The sequence below is a fragment of the Citrus sinensis genome, chromosome 4 (assembly GCF_022201045.2).
Source record: "Citrus sinensis cultivar Valencia sweet orange chromosome 4, DVS_A1.0, whole genome shotgun sequence".
Classification (NCBI taxonomy): domain Eukaryota; kingdom Viridiplantae; phylum Streptophyta; class Magnoliopsida; order Sapindales; family Rutaceae; genus Citrus; species Citrus sinensis.
Genome location: NC_068559.1, coordinates 2,498,701 through 2,509,222, shown reverse-complemented (window position 1 = coordinate 2,509,222; position 10,522 = coordinate 2,498,701). Strand labels below are relative to the sequence as shown.

The 10,522-nt window shown below is 35.0% G+C and overlaps 3 protein-coding genes across 3 annotated transcripts; all 3 read right to left on the bottom strand.

Annotated features, from left to right (window-relative positions):
- Window positions 1-1,527: 1,527 nt before the first annotated feature.
- LOC102620747 (uncharacterized) lies at window positions 1,528-2,534 on the bottom strand. Its single transcript, XM_006486042.4, has one exon. It carries the CDS (start codon window positions 2,405-2,407, stop codon window positions 1,694-1,696), a length of 714 nt encoding a protein of 237 aa, XP_006486105.1. The 5' UTR covers window positions 2,408-2,534; the 3' UTR covers window positions 1,528-1,693.
- Window positions 2,535-5,580: 3,046 nt separating this feature from the next.
- On the bottom strand, window positions 5,581-6,701 carry LOC102621040 (PLASMODESMATA CALLOSE-BINDING PROTEIN 5-like). Its single transcript, XM_006486043.4, has 3 exons — window positions 6,355-6,701; window positions 5,916-6,273; window positions 5,581-5,798 (listed from the first exon to the last, which is right to left on the bottom strand). The coding sequence occupies exons 1-3, from the start codon at window positions 6,454-6,456 to the stop codon at window positions 5,773-5,775; spliced, it is 486 nt and encodes a 161-aa protein (XP_006486106.1). The 5' UTR covers window positions 6,457-6,701; the 3' UTR covers window positions 5,581-5,772.
- A 128-nt stretch (window positions 6,702-6,829) lies between these two features.
- LOC102621309 (cytochrome P450 714A1-like) lies at window positions 6,830-10,217 on the bottom strand. The gene is made up of 5 exons (XM_006486044.4): window positions 9,727-10,217; window positions 8,668-8,894; window positions 8,105-8,355; window positions 7,635-8,016; window positions 6,830-7,354 (listed from the first exon to the last, which is right to left on the bottom strand). Exons 1-5 carry the CDS (start codon window positions 10,181-10,183, stop codon window positions 6,929-6,931), a joined length of 1,743 nt encoding a protein of 580 aa, XP_006486107.3. The 5' UTR covers window positions 10,184-10,217; the 3' UTR covers window positions 6,830-6,928.
- Between the last annotated feature and the right edge of the window lie 305 nt (window positions 10,218-10,522).

Below are 10,522 nucleotides of genomic sequence, written 5' to 3'. Positions count from 1 at the left end.
ACTAGTATTATTTATGAGAGTGTCTTTCGCCCACCACTCCACCGCCCCCTCACAAATATATCCACACCATCATATCCATCTAATGTACATGTTTATGAACAAATACTTCTAATTCTTGGGAACAATTAACACAAAACTGTACACACATACCGAATTAAGAGCAAGCTTGTGTATTCATTCAATTCAATTTGAAGCTGCTGCAAGTGTGCAACAGATTGGCACGACTCATGTGAAAAAAGGTGGTTGGAATGTGAAATTCTCATGGTATGATTAAAGCCACTGGAATAAAAAAGAAATTTTTTTTTTCTTTTTTTCCCCACTTTTGTAGATCATAAAGCTTTCTTCTTGGTGGAGAGGTTGGCCCTTCACCCTGCCCCATCTCTTCTTTCCATCATGCCAAACAGCCTTTTTCACCCCTTCGCAACGTCTCTCTCAAATCATATTCATGCATATGCTCCATGCATCATTAGTCTCATGCATGTGTGTCAATGCGTATGTATGTATATTTAAAAAAGAGAGAGAGATGGACACAACCTAACTTAATTTTGTAATTCTTTTCATTCCTTCTCTTCTTCAGATTTCGAATTCAATTAACCAACTAATTTAAGAAATTATTTAAAAACCATTTAATCAAGCTCTCGAGCATAGTATATTTGCTCCCTATAAAAGCCAAATCTAATTTCCAATGGTAACACCATTTTATTAAACGAAGTAACTATTCACAAGTCAGTAATCATTGACATTTATTCGTTTGGTTTTAGTCAAAGTACCAAACCTAATTAGAATTTTTGAATGTGTTTAAATTGGTTTTTATTATTTTTTCCCCAAAAATAAGTCGTTTTAACTATTAAACTCTTGTATAATTGGGATTCTACTTTCGCTTTCTTTCTAACGAGAAAAATTCCAAAATATTCTTCATAGTAAAATATGATGAAACCTGATATGTGAACACTGGTTTTAATTTCTAAAGGATGAGCAATTTAGTTAACATTATTAAAATTTAAATATAGGAATACGTGTACAAAATTTTGGGGAAAAAATATTAAATAAATACAAGGACAAGGGGTTTTAGCAAACCAATTTGCAAGCGGTATTCACGGGTTAGATCTGCGCACAATTCACAAGAAAACAGTAGTCGAAGCAAGAATTTTTTGGATGCAAATGCAAAGCAATCGGTGAAATTTAAACGGTGGTGACAGTGATAGCATAACCATTCATTTATTAATTTGACTCCAATAGTATAACTAATAAATAAACAAATTGATCTCTCAACTTATAAAAAAATTTTAATCAAGGAACCCAAATCAATTTCTAGCATTTAATTGCATATGTGGGCAGTCATAATTTCACTATATAGTGTCGGTTATGGTTGCTTTGTAATGTGGCAAAAAATAATAGGAAAAACAAAAGAATATAAGAATGGTAAAATGAAAATAAAAATAAAAATAAATATTATTTATTCAATGGAATATGCTTTTTGATAAAAAGATTAACTGCTTCTGCTCAGATTTGCCCAGAAACATAAGCTGCTGCAAAATGGTCCAAATTTATTTATTGATACAACAATATAATTCTTTTTTTCACAAACTTCAATATCAGTCACTAACCAATAATAAACCAATTAACCCCCATCATAAGGAAAAAAAATAAAAATAAAAGTGATCAAAATGAAAAACATTACTCAATGTAATGCCTAGTGAGCTGCCATGGCGACTTGAGGAGTACAATAGCTAATGCTTCTTTGATTAGGCATTGCGAGCATGGCAGTGTGATCCAAGAAATCATTAAGTGCAACAACAGATTGCAAAATTGTTCTCAAATCATCAGCACAAGCAAATCCCATGTTACCTTGTCGCCTCACTGCATAAACATAGAAAGTTATGCAACCTTTTCTGAACTTGAATCTTGCCATTTCAAAGCCTGTGAAGCCTCTGATGAGCTTCTTGTTCACCTCCCCTAGAGGAATTTCCGGTGGCCAAATTCTGTCCACAGCTTGCTTCATGCTCTCAGATTCAAATACAAATAAAACTACTTTTGATTTTTTGGTGCCAAGCCCTAGGGTTAATGTATGCCAAGCATGATGAGCTAGTATTGTGAAGTTTGTAGGCAAGTAACTTGTAGTTGAAGCAAATGGGGTTTTGTTGTTATTGTTGTTGTTGGTTTTGGTTACTACAGCTGGGGGATATGAAAGGATTTTGAGAAGCTCAAGGGGTCTTGCTCGCCGGATGGTGAACGATTTAACGATGAACTGGCCGCCGAATTTGAGACCTTTTACTTCAGAGCTAGGCTTGAAAGATATGTTATCTGATGATGATGATGAAGATGCTGATGTTGGTTTTGTTGTTTGGTCATTTGGGTGTTGGTGTTTTTGCTTCTTGTTCTTCTTGTTCTTCTCTTTTTCTCCCATGGCCTTTGTTGAGGGGCTTTTTGATGATGGTGGTATGGTGATGGTGGTTTTGGTGGCTGATGAGGGTTTTGTTGTGTGTATGATAATTGATAACAAACCAACCTACAGCTTTTGGTAGTGATAGATATTGTATTATTGGTTTTATTTTTTCTGGGACATGCATTTTAGTCAAAAAGAGAGTTACCCTACTTTACATAAATGTGATTTTCTTTATTGATAAATTTGAACATTTATGCAGAATAAAATATAAGGCTGTAACTAGTAATATAATTGAATAATAATATGTCACAGTAATTAAATCTTCACCAATCCAAAGAATCCGGTGCAAAATATTGAAGAAATTATAGCTAATTAGATCCAAATGTATGAGGTTGAAAAGAGTATTGTAAGATCTTTATGTATGTGAATTATTTTTTTAATATTATATTACAATCCCATTAAAGTTTATTTTTAATATTATATTGTAATTTATTATTATGTATTTGGACTCAAAATGAGTTAGATTTACCTCTAATTAATAGTAAGAAATTTATCTCCAAAAAATATATGTAAGAATAGAAGTGATTTACCATTTGATAAATAAGTAATTTAATTTCATGTGTGTATATGTACACTATTTAAATGTGGGCTCCAAAACCAACAAGCGCGTATATCAATTGGTAAGGGCATGTTCTAACTTAACTAAGATTTTCGGTTTGAGGCTTGAGAATGCAGCTGCATTAAATACTTGTTGGAAGAGCTTTGCAGCCCCAATGGTTCTACTCGACTCGAATCTGAATTAGTCGAGACCTAATGTAATTTTCGGATAACATATGATTTAATATACCGAAAATGTGGGCTCCGATATTGAAGAGGTTGACACTGGAGATAAATTTGGATTATCTTAATTTATTTTATATAATATCATATTACATATATGTAATGCAAGTCAATGTATTATTTAAAGTGGGGTTTAGATGAAAGTAGTTGGAGTAGTTCTTGATTACTCTCGTATTTTGATGTAATATCTAATGATGCTCCCACATCTCTGATTTTATCTTTTTCCTGTGCATGATGATGGCTTGGAATGAACTATTTTTATGTGCAATGTATGGCAAAAAAGACACATATATGGGGAACAATTTTACCAAAATCAAGCCCATTCACAGTTGTAATTAGGTGTTGAATCATTACAAACTAAGTTGAGTGACAATAATTAAGATTCATTTTATACACCATCAACAGATTTTAATCTAATAAAATCAATAAAAAAAAACTATTGAATTCATTCATCGATTCTGATAACATTAGCTCCAAAACCAAGAGCTTCAGAAGCATAACATGTGAAGGTCTTGGGCTCATGAGTAATATATAAAATAAAATAAACCATTAGTTTTGGTCTCTGTGTTTTGATAAGATCACTGGACCACACATTAATTTTATTAATAATTTAACAGTTTCATAACCATAATTACACCCATTTGTTTTTATGCCCTTACATCGTCGGATGACTAAACATTTTCTTTAATCAGAATATGCATGTTTCAGTACCATTTCACAAATTATTGAAAACAAAGCTGCTATATAGATCAGCAATATTGACTGGAATTGGCCCCATTAATTGTCATAGGTTTGGTGGAGTTGTTCGGAGACAAAAATAAAATAAAATAAAGAAAAAAGTAGAGGTTATTGTATTTGATTCCATGTGGGTTTATTATTTAATTATTTTTGTTTGCAATTTTTTTTTTTTGGGTTTTTTTTGGGGTGGGGGGGAGGGGGGGGGGGGGGGGGGGGGGGGGGGTTTGGAGAGAGAGATGGAGAAGGTTTGGCTGACCTCATTGCACAACCGATAAGTCTTCTCATTAAAGTTGTTTCCTTCTAAAGGCACCATTGCCTTTAATCATTTGATGAGAAAAGCAAAATTCTGAGGTCTTTAGCAGACCAACTAAAAGCAGCACTCTTTAAATTGGGGCCACGTTGGGCCACTGGGAAAATTCCGCCAGGTTTTTGTGATGGGTGGCTTCCATTTAAGATTTATCATACTTTTAATGAAAGTGAGAGATTTGTTTAGAACATGTAATATAGGCATGTATAAGAATCAAAGTTTTGCCAACCTTAGTTGTTAACTTTCGTAATCACATTCCTACTAGTAACCACAATATATACACAACATCATGTTACCTAAATTTTCATATATTTTCAAGTAAGGATTGTTGATTGAGATAAAATTCATTTATTGGATTCTATAATAGGCTAATAAGTAGTTGTTTACAAGTAAAGAATTTAACTAATATATGCATATCGAATAGATCTTGCTTCCTATTGACAAAAATTAAATAATACGACACTTCTTAAGTAGTAAATGAAATAATAATCATCTATTGGATTGATTGTACGATAAGTTAATATGTAGTTGCTCAACATCATGGTCCCTAAATTTTCATATATTCTCAAGTAATGACTTGTTACATCCATTTATTGGATTCTATAATAGGCTAATAAGTAGTTGTTTACAAGTAAAGAATTTAACTAATATGCATATCAAGTAGATCTTGGTCCCTATTGACAACAATTAAAGTACCCTTATAATTAAATCAAATAACGCGATACCTCTCGAGTAGTATCTCAATCTTTTTTATTTTAAGTGAAATGACATTCTTCTACTGGATTATATGATAAGCTAATAAGTAGTTGCTTTATATAATTTAAGAAATTGACTATCTCATGTAATTTAAAGACATCCCTCGAATATTAAAGAAGATATTCTCATATAATATGAGTTATAATATAACTAATAATCTCATATAATTCATTAAAAAAAACCTATACCAGTAAAAGGGATGTGAAGATTAAGAAATTATTGAAAAAAAAATGTAGTATCACTCTATTAGATTTTAACTATCAGTATGTAAGAATAATGTAGCTTAGCAGAAAAACTTTCATTTTAGTTTGTAAATTTTTTTTAAGACGGGTAGACCTCGTGCTGAGGCCCGAGAGCCAAGCCCAGCACTTGCAGGCAAATGGCAATGGGCTAAGCCCGTGCCATGCCCTAACAATCACGGAACGAAAAATACTATCAGATACCTAATTTTTTATAATTTCACAACTGAGGACATAGTTTTACGTTTTATCAAATAGGCCCCTGATGCAATAATGATGTGAAGATATGAATGTCCATTTAGGATTGCTTTGGCAAATAATATTAAAAGCAAAGTATTTGCATCAATTCATTAATGTCACTACTAATGTTATTAATTGAACATCTTGTAATGATCAATTTGTATAAAGAAAAAATGAATCTGCATCAATTCGATTACAAGAGCTAGCCCCTTAATTAATTAGCAGATCACCCGCATGATCAATGAACTATTCCAGGCAAAATAATCTCAAAACATTGGACATGTAGCATTACCTGCAATTAAACACAAAAAAAGGGAAAATAATTCATGTTAAAATCTCAACATAAAAATAATATCTTGAATAATTTGATTTATATAAACATTTTCTTTTTCCTGTAAGTAGTACTTACTTGGATTGTCATATGTAAGCATGGCGTTATTGTTAAAATAGCAGCTGGCTTCATCGCGGCCGTGGGCGTTGAAGTAATAATTCATGACGTACGCCGCCTTGACGTACCACGATTGATCGGCACAGCTGATTTCTTTCATGTTGACGACGGGATCGCAATCAACACCTTGCATGCAGCCCCATTCTATCTGTTCTTTCAATGTAACTTCGCTAAGATTTTCCTTCGGCACACAATATTTCTTGCCTGGAATAACTGCGAATGCAGCGCTAGCTTTCCTTTTCTTGAATATTTTGTGCTGTCCCTTAAGTACTCTTTTCTCGGGCTTTGGTGCTGATGCTACTCTTGCTGATTGGACCTCCTACAATAATCGAACATCATTTTCCTTAATTAGCGCGACGACAAAAGCATTATATTAATCAATACATGCACAAGAATTTACCTGTCCGGTGGCTGCTTGAGAAGAAGGTACATCGGAGTAGGAGGCGGTGGTGAGATGGAGGAGGAAGGTGGCGAATACGAGGATGCTGATGGTATTCGCCATGGCGACGACCTATATAACGTACGGTGGCCGGCAACGGACGGCTGTTGATTACGTATGTGCATGCAATTCATAATCATGACATGGATTAGCATTTATAATTAGAAGCCTCCAAATGATTATTTCAAATTTAGGCTAATGGGTAATTTGAGGTGCAGCAGAATTGACAGACGGGGATCACTAATTATAGCTCGAAGTATGCGGTAGCTAGAAAGATTTTTTTTTTTCACCTGAAACTAATCAAAAATAGTTTTATTGCTAGCTCTAATTTTTTATTGGAAAAAAAAAGGGAATCATGTTAGAATTTTGATTTGTGTACGATAAAAATTTATTAATAACCTGAAGTGATAAAAACAAATTCTAAGAGAAATGAAAGTATAGCTAAAACATTGTCTGTTCATTTATAATTGATCAAAAACATTGTCAGATAATTTTTGATTTCATCAAACACGCCAAGCCAACTAATCAATCCAAATTAGATCTTCCGGAGGAGGATTTGTACACCGTATCGAGGCTCTACAATCATTCTGAAAGCGGGAGAGTGCTTGTAATTTGGTGATATTGAGAAACTAAACTTGGAGACAATTAGAGAGAGCACAATTTTCAACTGAACCATCGCAAAGTTTCTGCCCAAGCACAGCCGAGGCCCCACTCCAAACGGGACATAAGCCTGAGGGATTTTGCAAGCTTTTGAGATGCCTTCCGCAAATCTCTCAGGTTTAAACTCGTTTGCATCGTGTCCCCAAATGTCAGTGTCCCTGTGTAGAGTCGGAATCAGAGTCCATAAGCATAGACCCTTTGGAATTTTAATGTTCCCGATTTGAGTGTCTTCAAGTGCCTCCCTTGACACGAATGCTGCCGGAGGGTATAGCCGCAATGATTCCTGAATCACCATAGTCACCTGTTGAATGCAAGTTTTGTCATATTACTAGGTACCCTATTGTAACCGACATGCTTCAGCTTAATTTTAAAAACACAACTGAAATATTTGGTTAGTGGATTCGTAAATTTCGCTGTCACAAAACAGTGCAGAACCAGGATTTTAGATCAATAAAAAACCTATGAACTTGAGAGGGCAAGAATCAAAATGCTGTAAGCTAATGGGAACATTTTTTTTCACCTAAAACCTGTAATTCAAACTCGCGCTCACATGAATGAAGATGGGTCTAGTTTCCATTTACCGTTTTCAAGTGGGGAAGTGAATCTGCATCCAGCAAGCTATCCCCGCAAACCTGAGTCAGCTCAGTGCGGATATGATTTTGCCATTCAGGATGCAGTGCGAGCAGCATCAGGCACCAGGAGGCAGCAACAGCAGTGGATTCATGGCCAGCAAAATAAATGTTCTTGCAATTATCAACTATGAATCGCTTTGATGAATCCTTGCCAAGACTCTGATCTTTGACGGCACCCTCCAGTATCAACTGCATTAGATCCGATGACGAAGACGAAGATGCCCCTGCACATTGTTGCTCACGTTCCTTCACTGTGTCCCATATTAATGATTCAATTTCCTTTTCCAAATTTCCAATATTGTCATGCTTCTTCATAGCTAAAAATCTGCCTCTGCATTAACAGTGTAATTACAAAAGTTGCAGGTATTAAAATGTAGCTTATTATGTAGTGATAGTGATTGAAAGGAAAACATGCATACGCAAAATTGGTGGCCCCGAAGAGGAAGCTTTGATTAGAAATGGCTTTTTGAAGGCTCCTAAGTTTTGCGAAAATTTCTTTGCCTCTGAGATTGGAGCTTCCGAAACTAGCCCTGGAGATTACATCTGCCGAGACTTCCCTCAAATCTTCATCCACTCTAATGTCTGCATTCACTCCATCTTCAGCTTCTACGCAGTCTTGCCACTTTCTCAACAATGGTTGTGTAGACTCTACCATTATCCCCACCATCCCCTGCTCAACAAGGGGCCACATTTGACATTTTCACTAGTAATACTACAAATACAAATTGACTATTCAAACCAATATGACACTATTATATGATTGTCTGGAATTTGATCTAAAATTTTCTCTAAAATAGAATTAACTCCCAATTCAATCTCTACTGCTTTATATTAGTGAAAGATGAATTTTATGAATTGATAAGATACTATGCTACCATCTTAATACTCAAATGTTGATATTTCTAACATTACTCCTTTATAAACAGTGATGGAAGAGCAATTGTCTAAAATTTTAAATGAACAGTGATGGATGTGTTGTTACCTTGACCTTGTCCATGAAGAATTCGGGAGCAACAATTTTTCTCTGCTGAGCCCAACAATGGCCATTGGACCTCGAAAGGCCATTGCCAAGCATGGGAGCAAGTCTCTTAGTCACATACGAAGGCTTACCTAGGTCCAGAGAAATGCTCTGATTCATTTCCTTCACTAGCTCCGGTTGATTCACATACAAATGTTGCCTCATTCCTGTTGAATACGTGTATATTGGACCTGCATGCCATGCCATGCCTTTAAATCAAATTACAAATAAAAATTTGCGGATGAGCACTACAAAAATTTTGTTAAAAAACACAAATTCGAACACAATAAAATTTGTAGAAAAACAAGTAAAATAATTGTCTTTTAACAACTCATCCCCATTTTGAGTCCATTTTAATTGAAAAAACTAATGTTCAGAATAGATACAAACTTCTACTAATAACTAATGTTTTAGAATTGTACAATGATTGTGTTAAACTGTTGGGGTACCTTAATTAAGGTTCTGAGGATATCTAGACTTTAATTATTGAAGGGACCAAGCCAGGTTTGAGCCAAATTGGTTTTGGATTTGACCAAAATCTATCATCATAAGAATAAAATATCATTCACCATCAGAAAGTCGTTAGGTTATACATATGTTTTAAATTTTAAATTATTAGTCCTTGGAACACAATATATCACTATTAGTATCGTAATACACGCAATAAAAGAATCACATATTAGTGAAAAATAAAAATTGGAAAAAATAATAAAATCTGCCGACTAAATTAGTCGTAGTCGATCTCATGGCGAGCTGTTTCAGTCAGACTGAACGAGTAGACCTAGCCATGCACCTTTTATGCAAGTAAAGTTGACTTACTGATCACACAGCCTGGCATTATTTGGCAAAATTTTAGCATCTAGCCAGCTTACATATGTATGTTCACACTCAGTACTAGACTATTGGTGATTCTCCTGTGTGAACGTCGCCATCTTAGTGATAATAACATATTTATAAACTTGAAATTAATATAAAGTCTCTCTTCTTCTTTTTTTTTTGGGGGGGGTCAAAATGGAAGCTTACCGTATTCTTTTCTCCATTGCTCGAAGTATGGAAAGAGCGTCGAAGTGTAGTCGTGGGCGACAATATCAGAAGCAAGACTAGTACTGGATGGTTTGGCAGCGTTTGCTTGGATCTTTTGCATCTCCGGCAAGTTCCCGTATAGAATCGAAGGTGGCGGGCCTTTGATACCTTGCATTCGGAGCTTCCTTCTCATAGTTTCACACTTTAACCACACCGTTTTGTAGATATGACCCAACAAGAAAGCAATCGCTAGAGCTACCGCTGAATTTAAAACCAGAGCCGCCTCCATTACTACCCTTGCCTTTGTGTTTCTCTTTTGAGTCTTTGACTCTCTAGCTTTGTGTGTAGTATATGAAATACTCCTAATGAGCTTATTTATTGATTGGATTGAAAGAGGAGAGAGAGAGGGAGATGGGACTTCTTGATGATTAATTAATATGGGGAGATGTATTAGCATAAGGGCAAGTAGATATCAAACAACGAATGAGGAGAAGCCACACACATGACATACGCTGATTGATACTTTTAATTGTTTTCATGTGATGATTGGACACCATGAAATGACCTCTTGAACACGTTTATAGGGACATAGATGGCAATCTTAGTTTTACAATTCCTTCAATAATGCAATTCACAAACACACAAATTAAGGGCAGCTAACTCATTGTGAACGGCATCTTCAACACTGCTTAATTACTAGATTATATTAAAACATAAGGGTGCGATTGGTTAACATGCATGAAGTAGTTCTATCTTCCATGTATGCATTGTGCAGCCATCGCCATTTTTTTTGTTA

Coding starts and splice junctions, on each gene's coding strand:
- LOC102621040 (XM_006486043.4), bottom strand. CDS start 6,456: ATGGCGAATACCATCAGCATCCTCGTATTCGCCACCTTCCTCCTCCAT. Junction 6,274..6,354: donor CTCAAGCAGCCACCGGACAG/GTAAATTCTTGT, acceptor CGATTATTGTAG/GAGGTCCAATCAGCAAGAGT. Junction 5,799..5,915: donor GCTTACATATGACAATCCAA/GTAAGTACTACT, acceptor GTTTAATTGCAG/GTAATGCTACATGTCCAATG.
- LOC102621309 (XM_006486044.4), bottom strand. CDS start 10,183: ATGCTAATACATCTCCCCATATTAATTAATCATCAAGAAGTCCCATCT. Junction 8,356..8,667: donor TCTTCATGGACAAGGTCAAG/GTAACAACACAT, acceptor CTTGTTGAGCAG/GGGATGGTGGGGATAATGGT. Junction 8,017..8,104: donor TTCGGGGCCACCAATTTTGC/GTATGCATGTTT, acceptor CTGTTAATGCAG/AGGCAGATTTTTAGCTATGA.
- LOC102620747 (XM_006486042.4), bottom strand. CDS start 2,407: ATGGGAGAAAAAGAGAAGAACAAGAAGAACAAGAAGCAAAAACACCAA.